Source organism: Crocodylus porosus, unplaced genomic scaffold (genome assembly GCF_001723895.1).
Source record: "Crocodylus porosus isolate Cpor-Errol unplaced genomic scaffold, CroPor_comp1, whole genome shotgun sequence".
NCBI classification, from domain to species: Eukaryota; Metazoa; Chordata; order Crocodylia; family Crocodylidae; genus Crocodylus; species Crocodylus porosus.
Genome location: NW_017728931.1, coordinates 29,551,917 through 29,574,233, shown reverse-complemented (window position 1 = coordinate 29,574,233; position 22,317 = coordinate 29,551,917). Strand labels below are relative to the sequence as shown.

The following is a 22,317-nucleotide window of genomic DNA, read 5'->3' as shown; positions in this document are numbered from 1 at the left end:
TGACTCTTTTAAAAGGAACATGCAATAGGATGGCACTCTAACAAAGGGAGATTATGTTAACAGCCCAAATCCAGCTCTGTGTATTTTACTGTGTCTAGCCAGTGTATTTTAGGGATATTCCTCTGAATGGAACACTGCAGTTTCCAGAGGCCACTCTTCATTAGCACCTGTCAGTTGAGGACTCTAGATAGATGTATTGTTCTGATGCAAGATAAATAGCTGCCATCTTAGTCTAACATGGCTGAAACTTTCCAACTGAAGGATATGGTCTGTGTTAAACCTTATTTTCTGTCTTATCATAACAAACTAAATCTATTTAAATGACCCTGAACCTGTTAAGAATCTTATGGCTCTGAATGTGAGGTGTTTGATAGGTGACCTCATCACTTGTTCTAAAAAGGCATCTTGGGCTAATTATGGCTAAAGTGGGGAGCCCCAGCAAAGAGCTGCTGTGGGTGTTGATCACAAGGTCTTAGCAGGGACATTCTGTTCTGGAATGGCAAGGGATCTATTGCTAGGCTAGGAATGCCATGCCTTTTCTCAAAGTGTTATCCTTAAACACCCTCTCCCAACCAGGTATGGACCAAAATGAAAATGAAGTTAGAAAATGGAAGAAATCCTAACTTAAAACATACTCAGAGAGAGTGCTACTAAGGGATTTCTGCCTTTGAGTACACGGGCAGAAAACTAGGTAGTCAATGTCAGTGTTGGTCAGCACAGGCTGAAAATGTCGTAATTATGAGGGCATGCATACCTCTTTCTTGCCTCTGAGGCTTGGGAAAAACAGTTTCAAATCTAATGCATCAAACTTTTTCCCTGTCAGTTGGTGCATCTCCACACATGCTGTACTGCAGAGTAGTCTAATTTGCTCTGCAGTAAAGCATTGCTGTCTACACATGCACCGCAATTGGGATGCAGTAAACTAATATACTTCAACATAGGATAGTGCCATAAGACACAAATACTATTTTACACCAGAATAAATAACTGTGATAAAATGAATATGCAGATGGTGATGCAAGCGTAAATTGCACCTGGTCAGCCAAGCCAGCAGGAAACCAGAGCAGGCCACAAGTGTCTCTGGCCTAACTTGCTCCACCTGGGCTCAAGTTGCCCCTGTCACTAAGTATACATTCAAATGCTGTGCCTGGATTAGTTTACTCCAGCACAAATTGCGCCAAAGTAAATTCAGTTGCATTTATTGCACATGTAGGTGCACCCAGTGAAAATAAACACAGAACCGTATGTTAATTTTATAGTTTATATTTTAAGAATAGAATCACATGTTAATTTCTTCAATAGCTTGATGATTGGGAAAGATACCTCCAGTTTATGTAAATCTCTGAAAACAGGGTCGGGGTTTTTTTTGGTTTTATTGTAACAAAACAACAGGGAGGATGAGTGGGGGTTGTATCTGGACCCTGTACCTAGTTGTGTGCACGTATCCAGGATATACAGTACTTAAGTCATTGCCAGGGGCTTGTAGAAATGCCAAGAGAGTCAGTGCCACCTCCTTAGGGGTCAGCAGAACCCTGATTCTCTTCCTGTGTGTTTCCAGAACAGTCATAAGCCCAGAAGTGCAACTGGTTAACAGTGAGTTGTACCTGTTGTGGCCGCTTGCTAATGGGAGCAACAAGCAGAATAAAACTAGGTTAAAATGTATGAGTTCAGCTAAGACAGATTTTTGCTTTCATGTGAATTTCTTATCCCTACACCTTAAATTTTTCTAAGGATTTCATATCATGAACTGCCTTTAATGAAACAGACATACTGTCTATTTGCCCTCTAATATCCTAGTAATAAAAGCATTTTACCTTTGGCTTTTTTCGAGGAGGGGATGAAGATTTTTTTTCTACAGTTTTTCTTTTTGGCTGAGGGGTCTTTGGCATAGGTTTGCGTTCAGTAGCTTCCTCATCTTCAGATTGGTCTACCTCCTCTTCTAATTCCACTACCTCACCATGTGTGTCAATACCTCTTCTGAGAATAGTATCCTGAAGAGTTCCAACTTTCTTATTTTTTATCAGTATTTTAAATTTTAGTGCCTGTGGAAATAGGTTAAACAGTAGTAATTGCAGGCATGCATTTAATAAGACATACTTCGTATCAAAATACTGTATTGCAATATTGCAACTCCTATTTTCAAAATCTGTTACAGAAGTAGAATGATGGGTGCCATGGTAGTGTGGAAAAACAAATATCACATAGAAGGAACAGTTGGTAATAGGCAAAAGAGTTCACCAACTGTATTATGTATCTCAGCAACATGCACACCAGAGAACAACCCAACACAGACCGCTCCATACAGTCAGAAAGAAAAAGAGATCAATACAAATGAAGTTTGCCACTATGCAGACACAAAATATGAGAACAATAAGCAAGAACAGTGCACAAAGAAAAGAAGGTATTCTGCTCCCATCTGCCACAGAAGATGATTGTGATTTTTGCAGAGAAAACTGGTGAGAGAATAGCTGTTCCATCCTGATGCTAGGTTCAGATACTAGTGGTAAATACCAATGATAGCATAAGAAGTATGTATGCACACAAGTGAACAGAGATTATACTCTGTTGTTTAGTAAGCATCACTTTACTTTTTAAAAATACAGATTTATGTAAACACAGTCAATCTATAAAAATCATTCTAATGAACTTTTCAGCAAGCAGAAATGCTGGTGCCTTTAGATGCACAGTGCATCATTACCCTGGGTACCAACTTAAGGTTCCATTGTTCTGTTTTAAGGCATATAAGCAGAGTAGGATGTTGATTTTGATTCAGTATATATCGTCACTTAAGTTAATTTAATAGAGTTTATCAACCTCTTACCTTTATATGCCATCTTTTAAAATGTGCACTTTTATCAAACTGATAATCTTATTATTCAGGCAAGGTTTAAAATTAACAGAAACGGAATGTGCATAATAAGTAAAGTTTTCAGTAGCAAAAGTTTTGTAATTGTTATTTGAAAGCAGAACAATATTCATTTCCAGGTAAATCACAGTACCGTATTGATTAATGTGCCAAATGTAAGCATTTAAACTGTCAAAAGACTTTATAACCCTTAGAGATTTAAATGTAGAAGAAATGCTCTTATGTTTGTTACTCTGAGTATCTTGCTAAGATCACCTTCGAGAGTTTAAAAAGAAATTAACACAAGTGTATCTACTTCATGAATATAAATAATTTCACAGTTAAACAGAAGACTCTCAGGCTATACAGTGCTATTGCTATGCCTCTCTTCTAACTGAGAAAGTAATACTAAACTGAAGTGAGCAACTTGAGGAGGCTGTGGCACTATGTCTTCAGACAACCATGAAAAAGAATATTTGTGCCAATTGGTGTGCTTTAATTGAATGAAAGGTGGAATTTTGATTAGGACACAAGATTTATCCCAAGGGCCGTATCTTTTTGTTTGGCTTTTTTGCCTAGGGCTTTTTTGTCTAGTAAACATTCCTTGGTTGAGTGAAGAACACAGTTTTTGTCAGTAATATGATCACAGTTTTCATAATAAAAACAAAGTATTTATAAAACTGTGTTAAAGGCCAGCTTCCAAAGAGCACAACTTTCCATTTATGCACCAAAATGAACTCATTAGTTTTTCAAAAATGTTCTGCATCCAGTGGCTCCTTACAAGTCATCCCATCCAAAATACAAATACCCTCTAGCAAGCTGCCTTAAGAAGGAAATATTACAGCTCATAAATCATACAGCAAACAAGAAGACACTAACATAATAGTGTGGCTGAAAATAGCTGCTGGAGATCAAAAATTACTCCGTGTTTAAGCACTCCTGACTGAGTACAAGAGAAGCCACTTTGTTTAGGTACTTAATGAAAGCAGCTGGCTGCTAAGCTCTTTAAAAAGTCTGACACCTAATAAACAAAAACACCAAAGCCCTTGACAGACATTCATTTTAAAGGTGTGGTAAGATCAGAGCCACAATTTCCACAACCATGCTGCCCACTTTGCTAAATGTACGTGGTAGGTTGCTCAGTTTTGGGATTAGCGATCAGATCCCAATTGCACCCTACTTGGCAGTGCAAGGTGAGCATGGGATCATGATCCTGGGCTCCCCATGCACTCAAGTTGAAAGGCAGGTACCTGACAATCAGCTGATTGTTGGCTGGCTCTGGGACCACACCCCAGGCTCAGACTAGCTCCAGTACTGTCCCCTGAGCTGGCAACAATAAGCTAGTTGAATTGGGACTGCATGGGGGCTCAAACTGGCTGAGTGTTGGCTGGCAGGAACTGCACCAAGGCCAGTCAGAGACTCTGAAGCAGCCCTAATCCTGCCACACATTTAATTTAAGGTGTAATGAAACCAGCCACAAAAATATTACACACATAATATTTACATGTTTTTATACATTTTTGTGTTGTATTTTTGTGGTTGGTTTCACTGTTTGTAGCACTAACAAAACCCTTTTTGACTAACAGACTACTCATGTCTTTACTAACATCTTTCAGGGACCCAAGAGAAATAATTTTGTCCGTGATTCTTCATTCTATATGATCAAAACCATGATGAGATGCAGAGAGGGACATCACAAGGAAGGATCCCAAGCAGTTTGTCCCTGGGTTAAGTTATAGCTTCACAGATGATGCTAGTGTAATTTATGCTACTGGAAGACTGGACCCCTGCTCATTTACCCCTGCTCCAACCATTTCTGGCCCACAATGCCTCTAATCAAAGGAGTGAGCAAGGAGTTGACACAGAGCACATCTACATGGGATGCATGAGCCTGGCCTTGCAACGCATGCAGTTGTATAAGCAGCGAAATGCACGTCAATGCACAGAAAAAAGCAGCAGTCCACTGTTGAACTAAAATGCATCAAAGGTGTTTTAGGTCAAAAGTGCACCACCACCATTTTCCCCACACTGACATGCATTTTGCCAGTTATGCAGCACAGTGTATGTCAGCTAGCATGAGGAGCAGACTCAATCAAGTCTGCTCCGATGTGCCAGATCTCCAGTGCATTGAGCATGGAAAAGTTTGTGTATAAATGCCCTTAGTATCTACACATGTGCCCCTATTAGGCTGCAGTAAACTAATTTACTCTGCCGTAGGTTAGTACTTCTAAACACAAGTATTAGCCTGCAGCAGTGTTATGTAGTGTGCCACATCATATGTGTAGGTGCTGATGGGGCTGGGTAGAACATGAGGGTGCTTCAATGCAGGGGCTGCCTACCGGCTAAATAAAAACTGCTAAATAATCCAAGAATCAAGTTTAAAATTGCAACAACCTTCTATTTCAAGTATCATAGTGCTGACTCAGTTAAAAGGGGAAAATGGGCTCTTTGAGGAAATTGTAACATACGAAAATAGTCAATCTATACCTTATAAAATTCAGCATGAATAAAGACAACAAGACATTAGGATTATAATGCAGGATTAACCCTTCTTTAAATACAAATGAAGATTTATTCAATTTCAAGAAAAGAAAGTGGTTATTCTGTGTGTCTTTAGGCTAATTTATTATTATTATTATTATTTTGTAGAAAGTTTCAGAGGATAAAAGCCAATAGAGGTTATTTGCAAGGTATTTTATCAGACTTATATTACACGTAAGGAGTGGGACTTTGGAAGTATATTGCTATACTAAGCAAAGTTCCAAGGAAACAATGCTGTGGTTTTTATCTGGTTTATAGTATACTTTCACCAAGTTATCAAGGGAAAAAGAATATACATATATATGAGCATGCTCTAAAATTGTTACGCTCTAAAATTCACTGTCAATCTATTTTCACTGTTCTTGTGGACATCAAAGAATGCAAACCTATTGTGAATGTTCCCAGTCCTAGCCTCTTCTCCAACTATGATGTTGGTCAGTGGTAGCAAAACTGTTCTTGAGTTGCTGTTGTTATGGCAACAAGCAGAAACTATGCTTTTCTGTGCTTCCCTACCTGACGTTCAGCCCCATCCTCAGCTACATGTTAGGAAAGCTGAACTGTCATATCTTTCTAGTTCAGTGAAGCTGGTCATTGTCAAATGCTGCTGGCATTATTGCCAAGAAATGTCTCTCTACCTTCCCCGAATGCTAAAAACACTGGTTGAACAAGAAGGATGGTGGAACAGAACACCGCATGTCCCCAACGCAAGGAAGTTGTTAAGATAAATGAATATTCTTCTACTGCTATGGGCCAAGCTGTCTCTAGGGGTACCTCCAGATGTTAGGGGCTGTGCTCTAACTCATGGCAAGTGTCATGAGTCGGAGCTCCCCAACCCAACAGGCGTTTTTACCTGTTGGGTCGGGGTGGGCAGAACTGGAGGCTACCTGCACTGGCCCTGCCCAGCAGGTGAGGGTCCTCCAGCAGCCTCCTCAGAGGCTGCTGAACCACCCCTCTCCCTAGCCCTGCCCCACTCCAAGCTCTGAGGCTGTCAGCAGGGGAGGGAGGGGAAAAGGAGCAGTATGAGCTGCTGGCTGGGCCTTGCCTGCTGGAGCAGGAGCAGGAGCTGAAGGGGAGGGGGTAGGGTGGGATGGATTCCTCTCGTCTCATGATGCCCCTCCCAAGCTACCCCAGATGGGGTATTGAGGAGGAAGAACCAGGCCAGACCTGGGTGGTAAGGGATCTCCACTCCATGCCCTTCACCCCACAATCCAGCTCAGGCCAAGCAGAGCAGCCAGAAGTTGCTGCTACCACCCTCAAGAGGCCAAGCCAGAGCTAGAGGGGTGAAACAAAGTCCCCTTGCCGCACAGGCCTGGCCTGATTCCCCTACCCTATTTAGGTCCAAAACCAAACTGATAGGGTTCAAGAAAAATGGAGGATTCCAAATATTACCAGAGGTGTTTCTACTGTATCTTTTTCCTCAGTCTTTCCCAAAACAGGAGGCTAAAGTCCAGGAAAGATTACCAGTGTCAAGACATATCTTCTTAAGCAAGGGACTAGTCATGGTTCTTTTTAAAGCTGAGCGCGAAGGCTAATAATTGTAGTTTCTTTTTGGTGCATCCATAACTTTGTCTTACTGAATTGCATATCAGTCATTTCATTTTCTCTTTTCCAAATTGTTTGAACTACAAACAATACTTGACAATTCATAAACAATTGTTCTTTTATATCAATAGATTACAAGAGAAAAATGGGTAATTGAAGAAAGCTTTAGCACATAAGAACCTGCTGTGCTTGGGGTATCTACATACATTTTAAACACTGGAACTCTTCTCAGGCAATTATGAAATAATGAACCATATGGGAGAAAAAAAATGTATTTTCTCAAGTTACAGTTAGGTCTACATTGTGCTTAAGCTGTCACAAACTGTTATTTTTCTATATAGAAGTTCAAGCATAAGAAAATGCGAATAATTAAATGAAGTTTTCTTTTAAATGTCCTGGTTATAGGTTTGTTTTATTTCAAGCTGTAACACAGCTTTTTCTTCCCCATAAACCTACAAGCCTGCAGGGACCTAGAAAGGGTTTGCAGCAGTAAGTCTTCCTATATGGCTGGAAGATGATGTGCTAGGCTGATAACAGTAAGGAGTGAAAGATTCTCCATTCTTCTGTCCTTCCAATTTTCCCCATATGATATATAGGCTGCATGGAGCTAATGGGAAGGAAATAGCAGTATTCCCCCTTGGTGCCATATGGGAATGTAGATCTCAAATGTAGAAAAAGGTCAAAGATTTCAAAGGATTGATAATCGAGTAGTGATTATTAGAAACTGAGGCAAGATGGATATATCACTCCAGGACTGTACCCCAAACAATCCTCAACATTTCAGGTTTCCATCCTCTACCCAAAAAACTGCTCTTTTTAGACCGTCTCACCTTTATCCATTTTACTGAAAAACAGCAGTATGTTGTAAGCCCTGGATAGCCAAGATCAGGCCCAGAGCAGACTCTATTTCCTAGCAGCTGCTGTGGCAGGAGCTTCTGCTGGCTGCAGCCACTGGACCCAGCCCTGCTGCTTGGATACCCCAGCCCATCTGCCCACACCCACCACCAGAGGTGGGACCCATGTGGGCAGGGTGTGCAGCTGAGTGACTAGGCTGGGGCTGCAGCCAGGACATGGAGGCCCCAGGATTGGGGCCAGGACAGCCACAATCTGGTGTCTGCACACCCTGCAATGAGCATGGGTTCCCTAGGCAAGGGCATGCAGGCAGCAGATCACGGCTCTGCCCTGGCTCTGGTCCTATGCTGTCACTGCCACAAGATCCCAGCCCTGACCCCAGAGCAGCTCCCTGACCAGCCACATGCCCTGCCTATGCTGCTCTGGCCCCACCATTCCCAGGGTCTCCGTGAAGATCAGCTGGGAATGGCATGGAGAGGGGCTGCTGGTAAATGGAGTCTGTCTGCCTGCCAGATACACTGATTTGCCCTCCTCTTTCTGGGCCTTCATTAACAGTTTACATAAACAATACTTTAATGCACATGAGGTGGGAAACCTCTGCTCATTTGCTTTGGCAAAAGTGGCTATGAAGGTAAAAAGCAAACAAATGAAAAAATCCTCACTTGAGTAAGGCACCACCTTTTAATGTTAAGAGACTTGAGAAAATAAACAATATGAAGTGTTGAGAGAGAAAGTAATATAGCCAATCAAAAGGTCCTCCCATACCCAATGGCCTGTAAGGATGGTGTGGATAAGGCATCTCACTGTATGGAAGCAATTGTTCACAAGCAAGTGATGGGACTAGAATCATATTGAGTTTTCTTGACTCCTCGTCCTGGATGACTAGGTACACATTACAGTGTGTCCACCGGAGGTACCCTTTGGTCTAAGTCTAGAGTGGGGCTCAAACTCATACCTCTGAAGCTATAAGTAGACATCTTAGCTGCTTTGCCATGATATAACAAATATAGCTATTAACAAATGGATTCGAATGTTTAAACCTTGGTGAACATAACTCCAAAAACTTTAAACTTTCCCAATCATAATGTGCATGAATAGAACTATCCCAATTAATGCATAGCCACATGTCTTTATGAAAATGATTATGTCTTTTTAAGTTACACCTGTGAAAGTAGTCAGAGAGGTAACCTGTGCCAAAGCAAAGAGAATTTTTTCCTCTTTTGTTTAATTGATATTGCATCTAAGCACTGATTACCAGTTTTTATTATTCCTACTTTGTATATTTAAAAGGTGACTTTAATGTCTGAAGGTAAATGCCTTTATTTAATCATCTACATTAACTTCAGTCCAGTTTTCTTCCTGCAGAGGCCAACTTAAGAATACCCCATGATTAAAGCATGATAAGCCCTGAGAATGCACTGGTTTTAGGGTTTTAAAGGAGGTGATTCAGTAGAAAAGCTGTTGCATAGGTCTGAAGCATGGTTTTGTTTTATAAAGAAACTAGTGAAAGTGCGCTTCATTGTTCAGCAGATTCACTCCTTGATCAGATGCTAAGTTGTGGATAACAACTTTAGTGACAAAAATAAGGTTGTACTACTTATTCCTGCTGAGCCAACCCAGCTAAGTGAGGTGATTCTATTCCTTCTTGTTCATCAGCAGCAGAATTATTTGTTAATTGTTTCTCTTGTGTAAAGCAATTGAATGCATTGGCATTGCTCAGGTGTTACAAGGGGCATAAATTGAAGATAATGGAGTTACACAGGAGTAACTCAGGGCTAAACTTGACACAAAGAAATTTCACTGCAGTTGATGACAGACAGAAAAGAGAAGCTTTACTCGCAGATCTATACTTGAGCTGGAAGAATGTAGCAGCTAGTGGGGAAAGCATTTGTACATGGAGCTTGAGATATGCAATAAGGAAAAAAGCAGTGACAGTAAGCATGGAAACCTGTCCTCTCCAGAGAGTAATTTGATACAGTTCGTCTGGAAAAAAGAAAACCCTAAATTTAATTAACTCAAAAATTGAAGGTGTTTCTTCTTCCCTCTCTCCTCCATTACCAGTAATGTAATTAATGATGGTTCTTATACTACCTAGAAGTAAATGGAAACTACAGCCCAGCTGCCAGCCCAGTCCCTGCCACTGCCCATGATGCAGACCCTGACTGTTACTGTCTGTCATAGGTAGGGGCATAAGCCATCTCTGTGGACAGTCCACACTGAGATGGGAAAATGTAGCTTATTCCTCAGGAAGCATAGAAGCAGTCCATCATGCCCAGTGCAAGCTGTGTTTTCTTCTGCACCCTGGGAGCAGTCTGATTGTCTTCCTGAGCCCTCACCTTGGGGGTCTCACCTCAGTTATTCACAAAGCTCTAACTGGGCCTTAAGAGTTCAGATTCAGTTCTTGACTGTGGTTCAAATTTCTTATATAACCTTGGGCAAGCTATTTTGGTAGAATCCTGTTTCACTTTGCATGACTAAATGACAATTGTCCAACTGCATAACTACTGTTTTGTGGATCTGCGGTTTCAGATTCTATATTACCTTGAACACTGTACATTCCTGCTATAAGCAAGGAGGAGTCAGGCCTTCCTACCTTCTAACCCAAGAACCTCGGGTACCTACACAAGCCTGACACCTACCCCAATGCCTGCTAATTAGCATGCGTTGGAGCAGACTTGATTAATTAGCACACTCCAGCTTCCTCAGCATCTTGTGTATTCAGCATCCCCGTGCTTCAAAGTGGTGGCAGGGGTACTTTAACTAAAGGTCATCGAAAGAGTTTTAGTTAAAGCACCCCCACTGCCATTTTGAAGTGCAGGACATTGAATATATGAGATGCTGGAGGCACTTTAATTACAGCAGCTCCTAAAAACTGCTCTAATTAAAGTGCTGCCTCCCCCTCACCTTAGAGAATGTGTAAAAATGTTGTTGGTGACTATGATACCACCTAAAGTGTTGAAAGATTGAGGTTCTAGGCCCCATTCACCCAGCAAAGGTGAACCTGCCTCTCCTTCACACAAGGCTCTAACCACCAGGCCAAAAGTTAGGCATTACCCAAACCATTTTCCAGCCCTTCTCTTGAAGCTGACCCACTGTACTCCTATTCAATATTTATTGATTAAAATGAATTAGGAGCAGCAAGGAAACTTCTGTCCCACAGGGAGCAAGGATCCCAACTAGACCTTAAATCCCCTTCTCTTCCACAGTAACATCCATCTCACTGAGCCACATACCCTATGGTTTGGTCTCTGTCTCCTGTCCCCACATATCTCCTTTTGGATGTTCAGGTGGTCAGCTTCAAAGGCAGGGCTGGAGAGAGGTATATATAATGCCGGTGTCTTGGTAATTGTGCTGGGAGGTAGGAGATGGAGGTTCAAGCCCCCTCCAGAGGAAGGGAAGTACCTTGACAACTAGGTTGTTGGACTAAAGCATAGCAGAGTTATCTTCCTCTGGCATTTGACACCCGCTAGTTGTTAGAGCTGTGCGGAGCTTTGGTAGCCAGTTCAATTTGGAGGAGCTTCGGCTCAATTTAAGGGCCTAATCTCTGAATCTGAATTGAATCAGGAGACCCATTAAGAGGTCCAAATCAAGCCTCCAAATTGATTTGGAGATATTCAGGACCATTTTTGGAGATTCAGCCAAAGCCTATACAGGTTTTCCTCACATAAAGCAAATCCACTTTATAATGTAACAAATAGGGATAGGTTCCCAAGGTGGTTCAGGACAGAGGGAGTGAGGCTGGGACTTAGGAAGGGGAAGGAATGCTGTTCCCAGGGCTGCACCATGCTTCACCCATCCCCCCAACACCTGAGCTCCGCCTGTCACCACTTACCCGAAGTCCTGAGCTGCACCATGCCAGCTGGTACTGGGGTTGGGCAGAGTGGCAGCAAGCGGAGCCCCAGGCAGTGCAGGACATGGCACAGCTTGTCCACACTCACCCTAGCCCCCACTGCAGTGGCCCTGGGAGTGACTAGCGCCAGCTGCAAAAAAACTGTCAGTGGGTGTGTGGGGGGGGAGTTCACTTCTTACTGCTTTGCACCCCCTGGGATGCAGGGCTGAGGGGCTGTGTCAGGCTCTTCCTAGGGGCACATGCCCCCAGATCGTGTGGGATGACAGCAGGCTAGTGCTGGTGGCAGCACCAGGCTGATTCTTCCCAGTGCTTGGGGTGGGTGCACTGAGCACTGGAAACAGCCCAGTGCTACCATGGGCCCCAACCTACAGCGGCTTACTTCCCTTTTGCAAAAATTCCCACACTGTAAAAAGCGGATGGTAATATTTTCTTTCTCCCATTATTTTTCTTACCTTTCTAATTCTCCAGGTTAGGGACCGTTTCCATCTGTGTTCCAGTTTCTGAAAACTTTATTCATGCTGGGTGCATCTACACATGCACTTTATTGTGGAGTAAACTAATAAGCTCCACAGTAAAATGGCACCATCAACATGTGTACCAGTATTAGGGTGCAGTAAACTAATTAACTCCACCATAAGATTGTACTGTCAGAGACAGTACTATGTTTCAGCAGAGTAAGTAACTCCACTGAATGGCACATGTAGATGGTGATAGGCGCTGGCTGGGGCATAAGGATGCTAAAGCTCAGGGGCTGCCTGCCGCCTAGCCACACAGCTCCACACTGTCAGCACCCTCGGGCAGCAGCCAGTCCCTCTACCACTTGATGCTGCTACCCAGAGCCCAGTGCTGACCACTCATGCCTTCTGCCAGCCTGGGGCTGCTCTGTCCTGGCTCAAATCACTGCTCTCCTGGGCATACATGTACATGTTGCACCCAGGAACAGTTTCCCCTGACTCAAACAGCTCCAAAGTTTATTGTGTCATGTTACTAGCACATGTAGATGCACCCACTGAGTAGAAGATTACAAGAAATTTCACTAATATCAGTGGTAGATCTCATGACACTCCGTTTTTATCCAGTCTGAGTATGGGGCTCATAATCTGGCCTTGTGCTTTGTTCACTGCCTAGTGCGGTATTCCACTATCTCAGTGGGAGCCTTTAGAACTTCCATAATAAATTTAATAATTTAGAAGTACATTGCTAAAGATGCCCAAAATGTGGCAGTTTTTAAAGTAAACTGATAACCACATATTTTATTTAATTCTGTTTCCATATAAAATGCAAAATTTAATATGTGGAAAGGAGACTTAAGGGCCCCTCTACATGTGCAGGTAAAGGTGCCATGGGATCTAACGCATGATCCACACAACTGTGCCTCCTGCCATACCACACATGCATGGCAGGAGGCTCAATTGTGGGATTGTACATTACAGCCCATCACACCTCATTGCTGGAGCAGGGGAAGCCTGATTCTGGGCTCCCGCTGTGCTGGCAAGAAGCAAGCTTCCGCAGCTGGGAGCCTTCTCAGTTAAGGAACTGCCAGCCACAGGGGCTCCCCACAGACACTTGTGGCTGGGAGCTACAGTTGCCATGACTTCCCAGTCCCAGAGGTCCAGGGAGCCCCCTAGGATGGAAGACAGCAGTTGCTAAAGTCTCCAAGCCCCAAGAGTTTCACATATCTCCGGGGTTGGGAGATCACAACTGCACCCTGCAGCTGCCAACACCCAGTTGGGACTTGGCACTGGGAGGCTCACTGCTGGGACCCAGCCTCCGCAGCCTGTGGGGCTGAGGTGGGACATGGTGCACCCTCACAGCTGAAAGACCCTGCTCCAGGTGCAAATTCAGTAGCAACCAGCTATAATTTAGTACACATTATTGAAGTCAAACTTTCAAGCTGATGGGAGCTTTTTATGGTATGATAAGTACTTTGCACATGTAGCTGGTCTCAATATAAGCAATTCACTTGTGATGTTTAGAGGGGGCCTAAATCATAACCAGAATACCCAAGACTTTGCAAAGTGCTGGACTGGTAGCTACTGCATCTGTATATTCTAAGGTTGCATTTGAAATAATGGGCATTTTTATATGTGCTCCCAAAGCAGGGGAGGGGAGGAGGAGAGGCGCTTTAATTAGCAAGCCGCACTAATTAAAAACGCCCGAGTGTCATGTGTATCAGGGTCCCCATGCTGAAAAATGGCAACAGGGGTTTTTGAACTAAATCTCAAATGAGCTACAGTTCTAAGTGCCGCACCACCATTTTTCATTGCAGGGATGCTGATACACGTGATGCTGGAGTGTGTTAATTTCTGTGGATTTCCAGCACATCTGAGCAGGCTCCCTGCATGTGTATAGGAGCCCACAGTTCTTCTCTTACCAGGCTCATAAGAACCCATATGATTTGCTTCCCCCCCCCGCCATGTTGTCATATTAAGTAATTAATTTTGTTTTGCAATCTGAAGTGTAAAGATGTTTGCTTTAAACTCCAAATGAAACAGTCTCATAAACTCAGTTCCAGGAGATTTCCAGAACTTTTTCCTTCTTATTTTTCATAAAGAAATCAATGTTGTTACCTCAGGGGAAGGTAATTCTGTTGGTACGGTTTCATCAATTGTTGTTGTAAGAAGTTTGTCACCAAGAATCTTTTCTAAATAGTCTGCCATTACTTCCTGTTGTTTGGGGCTGCAGTGATTCTCCAAAGATAGTACAATAGGATAGTCAGATGCCTGAAAGAATATTATTTGAAGGCCATTAAGACTAATTAAAAGACATTTATAAAATGTCTGCGAGTAATTTGTGTTTTCATTTATTTTAATTAATTACAAATACAGATTAGTCATTTCAGGTTAATAGCTCAGCAAAAAAAACCAAACACATTTATGGAATATACTTATGGAAGAAAAACAATTAAGTTCAGTCCTCTTCAAGGCTGAAGTTTGCATTAGGAAAAAACCCTCAGAAACTTAAGGACTGGGGGAGCAGTAGCTGGGTACTCTTAAGTCCCAAAGCACATAAGAAATACACCCTTCTTGGCACCCTCTCTCTTCCCCTCCCTGCTCAGGGACACATGCCCTCCCTTCCCATTCCTCCCATTTGCCACTGCTGTTGTCCCAGCTATCTCTGGCTGACCTAGGGGTGGGGCCACCAGAGCCACTCCTGCCTAAGATCCAACAAGATTATGCTGGTGTTCTGGGATCAGGTGGGTTCCTGCACATTCATCCCGGGTATTTAAGGGAACCTGCCCACCACCATGGTCACTGTCCCCACGCAAGGCTGGCCCTCCACACAATCACTCCGCACAGCTTCAGGTAGAGCAGGGTAGGAGCAGCTTGGACAGCAGTGGCAGCAGGCAGATCTCCCTGCATGCAGAGATATAAGTAGAGAGGGTGAGAGGAGGGAATGGGAGGGCAGGGGAGGTGCCACTGAGCACAGGGAGGGAGGGTGGAGGGTATGGGGTGGGAGGGCATGGGAAGGCAGGATTTTTACCTCCTTCAGGGACTTAAAAAAAAAGACCCCAGCTGCTTTCCCCACAGCATACTCTGCCTACCCCTGTGGCTGGGGCAAAGCTGGGAGAGGGGGTGCAGCCACCCTTGCAGTGCTGGTCGCAGTTTCTGCAACCTACTTCTAAAAATCCTGGATCTGCTTATGCCTTTTAACGTGTACACTTTTTGCGGGGTAGAGGGAAAGTGAATGCTGAAGGCTATATGCCCAGTACTTAATAGCAGAAATAAAAAACATGTTTGCCAAAGAGGTATCACATACATAGTTAACAATGGGTGTCAAAATCCAGGAAAGAAAATTAGCAAGCGTGTGAACCGTAAAATATAGCTACATGTATATCCACACATACTTTCTCTTTCAGGCAGGAAAACTATAAGTTAAACTCAGCACAAGCTTTAAAATCTGATACCCCAAATCACTTACATTTAATAGAAGCAAAGCTATTTCATTGTATATGTTCTATATTTCTTTTACTTCAACTTCAAAATATTGGTAGGGAAAAGGTCTTCATTTCTTCAGAGTTAATTGTCGCTACCTGAGTAATAAGTTTTTTCTTTGTGACCTATAGCATCATCATAGCAAATTATGCTAGGAATCATTAGGGGATCCCAGTAGGGAATTATTGCATAAAGTAACTAGAGAAAAGGAATACATGAATTCCTTAGAAATAATGCACCTGTTTTTATTTAAAAAAAAAATTCTTAATAATGAGAAATGAGAGAAGCCATACAAGCAAAACATCACCAATTTCTATTTCCTGGTGCCTGTATTCTTGAATTAGCCTTGATTTGTTCCTATCATTGGTATTTTGATTTTATGCTTCACATCTTTTAAATCACAGCTACTTTACTGAGTGGGATTTCTTGAAAAGGAAGTTTTTAACTTTAAAAAATTACATTCTCAATTAAAAATTAACCAAATGTTAAATGTAACAGCTAAGGTTTCTATTATCGAATCAAGAGCTCAAAAATATTTATTTATGTGTGTTGGATGTAATTTTGTTCATAGTTTCCCACTCTGATTGCATAGATTTCTTACAAAAGAAAATGATAGGAAAAAAATCTCTTAGCAAACCAGGAAAACATGCTTGTAAAACCACAATAACTAACAAAAGGACCCCAGAGCAGATGTGGTACATAAACTTTGCTTTTTAACCTCACTAGATTTCATGTTGACAGTCTCCTTAAAATAATGTTAGAGAGCATTGCCTTCTGGTAGTCTGATTACAGGCAGACATTTCAGTCCCACTATACAATATATGTCCTCTTCAGCACTCCTTGCCAAGCTTAACCACAAGAGGTGCAGACTGAAAAAATAAAACCTACTGAGGGTAGAAGCAGAGGTAACATTTAAAGCACTGCAAATAGCCATATATCCCTACTGCCAACCCCCTGGCTGAAGCAGTTCAAAAACCACACAGGTCCATCATGCAATGGTGTGCTTTCCAGCCAGAAGGTGTGACATGGGGACTGTTACATCCTGCAACTCCAGGATGCAGCGAGAGGCTTTCCAGAAGAAAGCGTGTAAGAGGATACGTCCTATTCACCTCGGCTCCTGCTGAATGGAGTAGGGAGCACTGTGGGATGTCCCTAGGACAAGCCCTGCCCTGTCTTTCTCTATAAAGCATGAACGTGCAACAAGAAACACTTCATTTTGAAGCATTTCTAACTAGTACTTGTTTTCTTTAGCGTTATTTTTGGAGTGCTTCTGCCACTTTTAGAATGCTTCAAGAGGCATGTATATCTGTCCACTTTGCCTTTGAAGTGTGTCCAAGTTATATAGAGCTCTTCAAATATTACATCTGTCCATAACCCTGAAACTGATATTCAGCATCGAAGTGGAAATCTCCACTCAGGTCATAGAAATCATGTGCATAGCTGAATGCACTGAACTTGTTCCTGTTAAGTAAGATCTTCTCTGCACTAACTTGTGATGCTCTGTACATAGACAAAAATGAAATGCTTACGTAAGTCAAACATGTATTCTGCACAACAGGGACAAACATCACTGCACTTACAAAACATTTTTTTTAAGTCAGAGACTCATTAAATTCTTTACAGTTGTTAGAACAGTAATAAAACAGGCTTGCCCAATTAGCTTTGAAAAAGTAATAGGAATATATATGGGAAAAAATATAATCCAAATTGGCCTCTCTCTCAGGGTTATCATAAACGGCTTTTCAGGACATCTGACTTGAATTGAGTTGGAGTTTTGCCAGGCAGCAATGTAGAGGATTGAATCAGTGCCAAAAGATCTTTAACTTCCACTTGTTCTGCCAGAGATAGGCAGAAGAGACATCATTTTAATGAGTCACCTGACAAAGTGATAAGGGATAGTGGTAACGGTTTTCAGTTCTTGGATTTAAGATGTTGGAAAGATAGTCAGATTGAAGAAGAAATGCAAAATATAACATGGCTCAGATTCAACTCCAGTCTAATAATTTCATTCACTTCACATTGCAGGCTCAAACACAAAAACTGCACAAAATAGGAGAACAAAATACTGAGCTGATCTTGAAGTTCTTATTCAGTGTATATTCTCTTTGAACCAGCCAATATGTTATTGACTTGAAATAATAATTCACCTGAATAAGCCAAGTAAGGTCTTCTGGATAAAGTCCAAAGAATTTAATATATGTTAATTATCATCAAAATGAAATTGTCTTTCAGTTAAAATGCTTTAATAACAGGTACTCCATGTCTCTCCTAATTTGTTTCTACAACACTTGTAACTTCAAGCAATTAGTGGCTGCAGGGGGGTGGGTTTTCTTCCTTAAATACCATAATCCACAAATGTATTACCAAGTATTGTAAAAGCTGTTGTCACATTCCAACAAATTTTATATATATATATATATATATATATACATACATACATACATATATACACACACACACACACACACACACACACACATACATACCACAAATGCATATTTCTCTACCACCTGGATGACAGATGCAAATGTAATTTTGCTTGTTAGAGTGTGGCCATGATACACAATAGGGTCATTTTGTGGTCCATCCCAGCAGTCAATTTCCAAACAACGACATCCTTTCAATAGAGCACTTTGGAACAGAGAAAAAAAAAATCTTACAGCCAAGAAAGAGGAATATACTACATTCACAGCTATACTGTTATACTTCTGATGACCAACATTATCAGTAAAGTATTTACAAAATTACTTAAATTGCCACAAAGGAACCTAAAATTACTTCAGAATGGCATAGATATGAAAGATGTATTTTTCTTAGGAAAATATATTCTTTAAATGTGCGCCCTTCACAGACTAAAAAAAAAATGGTTACAGTTTTTAAGTCAGTCTCTCAAAAATGTCCTCTAAATAAACATAGAAATATTTGAGTTTTATTATTTTATTTTTTTCTATATATTTTAATAAACCCTAAAACATTTTTTCACTGTGCATCACTAAGTTTGGCAGAAAAGTGAAGATGGTTTGAGTGCCAAACAGCACTTTTATGTTTAATACATTTGGATTTTTTTAAGTTTAACACAGAGTTCCCTGCATTTATAACCTTTGACTTGGGGATAATTCAAAAAGGATCACTTTAAAAAAGGATAATTTTAAAAAAGATGATTCATTTAAAAATTAAAAAAAAAAAAGCTGTATACACAACCAGTTAAGTGAGAAACTTGGAAGAGAATGCTATCCAGTAATAGTTCTAGTCCTCTGAAGCTACATAATAACTGCCTTGTTTTCTAAATTAGCTTTTAGAAATAGGTTCAGCTGTATGTTCTATACCCCATGCTGAAGCAGCCAGAACAAACTGCTTTTTTTCAATCACAACAATTCAAAGCAACTGGAAATTTGGATTACTATCTTCCAGATTGCCTTCTGACCCCTTCTATATTCCGCTTTCCTCTTCTCTTTTCCACATTCCCAAGCTATAACACATCCTACTCTCTCCTACATAGTCTCTATATATTCTTACAGTAAGGGGTCAGTGCCAACAAAAAGGACTTGCATGTCTCAAAACCACCTAAATCCAAAACACCCCATTTAGCTACTACCTAAACTCAGTTCTTGACCTGACAGTTCCCTCAGCACTTGCAGTTCCAAGAGAATGGAAGGAGAGCAAGCAAGAACCAGCCAGGTGGTACAGTATAGTGATTAGGCACTCAGCTAAGATTACTTTCCTCAAGGTTAGTTGTTTTTATCTAGTAATTATTTACCATAAATATAAAAAAAATAGTTCTAAAATAGGAACTGTAACCCATGACCTCCTTCTCTGCTGAGTGCCCACTAGGCCAACTGTTCCTAACCTTTGGTTGTGACCCAAATGAGTGTTACAGGAGCAATGCTGGCAGCGCCACACACAAAGGGCGAGCGGCGCCACATGTTGGGAGCTCCCCTGCCCCTAGTCTGCCACCACACTCCACATCCAGCTGCAGAGTGTGGCAAAAAAAGTTTGGGAATCACTGCACTAGGCTATAAGGTTAGTCTTTCTTGCTTGCTCTCCTCCTGAACCCATGTATTTCTTTCTGTACTATGGCCATCCTCCAACAGGAAAAGCGGGAAGTGCTAACCATGGGTAAGGCATGGTCCTGGGAAATGGGTGATTCTGGTTTGAACCCTCTCAGTCTGAGATGGGGAACAGGTCTCCCAGTTTCTCGGAAAGTACACTAAACACTCTTCTCTTACATAAAAGTTGGGTATCACTTCCTCTTTTCATGGTCAGATGTTAAAAGGAATGAGGCCTGTTAATTTAAAGAACACCTGCTCAATGCCTGCCTTCAGGAGCGGGTTCAGGCCTGTGGATCCCCAGTGGACAGAGGCACCTCCTTGCAGCCTTGATTCAGGGCCCTATATTCTGAATAGGGACAAGATTTCAGATGCAGAGTGCACCTACATGTGCACATTTACTGCTCAGTAACTGAAATTACTGTGCAGTATGGGCATGTATCTACACATGCGCACCCATACTGTGCAGTAAATATGGCAACTTATGCCAACTTGAGCATAAATTTGATACCTGCATCATGCAGGTTTAAAATTTACGCCCGATTAGTACTGTGCAGTAACACATGTAGATGCCTTACTGTGCAGTCCACACACAACATTAATGCTGTTCAACACCTGCACATGTAGGTGCTATTCCCAATTACTGCGCTGTAATTTACCACACAGCAAATTTAAGCCAGCATAAATGCATGTGTAGACACACCCACCATATATCTAGTGTTTTCTATTGGTGAGCTCCAGGGAGCTCCTGCTTAACGTGCTGACTGTTTATTCTGGGTACCTAACTCTTTTCATGCACCAAAGAGAAAACTGAGGTCTTAACTTTTCTGGATTCCACTCTAAAAAACTCAGGCATTGCAGCACCTAATTTGTAGGCATCTTAGCCATTTAAGGGATACCCTTAATTACTTCATGTCTCTTCCTCCTGATGACACTCTGTTCCCTTTCATATATACATATACAACACATCTTGCAGCAAATAATTATATATGAGGTAAGTGAAAACTTGAGTTTGGATAGTTTCCAGCAAACAAAACACACAGGGTAGCAAATACCATATTTTCTCACATACTTCACACCCACTTCAAGACACTCATTTTATTCTGGGAAGGCAGAATGAAAAAATACAGATATTTCCAGAATCTTACCTGCATAGCATGGGCTCACCATGGCTGAATGCTCCCAGCAGCAGACAGAAGAGGCAGAGTCCCATCAGCAGCATCACTCACCTTCTGGCTGCAGAAGCAGAGCTCAAAATTCAACCTTGCCACTCACCTTCACATGACAGTGGGACTCTGCCCCTCCTATTTGTGAGGAAGGGAGCAGAGCTCCCAGAAGCCATTGCGGCATCACCCTCCCTCTATTCCTTCATAAACATCAGCTTCCTTACCTAAAACAGATCTCAGTTTTGGAGGGCTGAGGTGCTGGGGGGAGGGAGGGAGGTGTGTGTGGTTTGTTAGTAAATTGAGTAAACGTGTATATCAAAATCCACACCTACAAAATAAAATCCCACTCTAGCTTTTTCAGAGAACATTATTCCAGGGTATTTTTTAACAGGATTGACCCTTTTACCCTTTATTACTAATACTTTTTTCAAAAGACTTAATAAATTATAACAGAAGCCACTCTACAAAATAATTAGCTTCATATTTTAAAAGTTTATAAATACCTTGAATAGCCCCAAAGGTGACTTGGCCCTATTAGCTGATCAGATATCAAGTAGGTGTTATGAGAAGATGAAATAAAATAATCACATAATGAGTAGCTCATATCTTGGTAAACAGTTTTGTGCTCCTGTTTAAATATTGCACAGTCTGTTGAGCACATGTATCTTAAAAATCCTTCAAAGGTCATCTGGTTCAGTTTTTTCACTAAAAGAAAGAAAAAGGAAACAAAAAAATTACATGAAACTGAAATCACATTTCTAGCTATCTATTTTTCGTGGTGTTATTTTTTAATACTCAGATCTGAATATATTAAAGGTTACATGACATGATTTCCTTAAATTTTGGAGTCTTCAAATATAATAGGAAGATATCCATTGAATGCTTATAGTTCTGCAGCCAGTGACATTCTAAACTGCAAAAGAATTATTTTAACTAGTTCTGATGTTTTAATTTAATTCTTCTGTGACTGTCAAATGCAAAGATTTGTATGATCTAAGGATTTTATACCTTAAGAATAGTGTTTTAGGATAAAGGAAAAAATGTTACTTGTGGCTGTTTTTTGAGAATACCATCCAGAAATCCATAAGAAGAGATAAGAGGTTAATAGTGTTCTCTGTGAAGAGATCAGGAACAATTCTGAAAAGTGTCAGTCAGAGACTGTTCCAGTGATAATCCTGCAGCCTAGGATTCTTGCCAAGAGAGCTCCTTCCTAAGATGAGGAAAGAACCTAATAAACACTGATGAAACATTACCTAAACCAGGACAACTGGGAATTATTAAATTATCATTCATGTGGCCAAATAATTTCAAGCGATAACGATAAAGACAACCTGTAGATTTAAGTTTATAGCATTCCCTCAAATTTCATAAAATATGCAACCTACTCCCACTACTTCGGTGAAGATAGACACAGACAGAAGAGCAGCTACCCACTGTAACTCATAGCGCTTTGCAGGAAGTGCTAGCGTGCAATGATCCCCCACACCCAACTGGCTGGATCCACATGAGCAGGTCTGTGCCTTTACAGCAGCACGAATAG

The 22,317-nt window shown here is 41.4% G+C and overlaps 1 protein-coding gene across 1 annotated transcript in view; it reads right to left on the bottom strand.

The window, feature by feature from the left end:
• PLCZ1 (phospholipase C zeta 1) overlaps positions 1-22,317 on the bottom strand; it is an 87,425-nt gene that overhangs the window by 50,172 nt on the left and 14,936 nt on the right. The window contains 4 exon segments of the mRNA XM_019544483.1: positions 1,815-2,042; positions 14,201-14,353; positions 18,052-18,196; positions 21,281-21,482. Of these exon segments, the coding sequence (XP_019400028.1) occupies positions 1,815-2,042; positions 14,201-14,353; positions 18,052-18,196; positions 21,281-21,482 (728 nt within the window).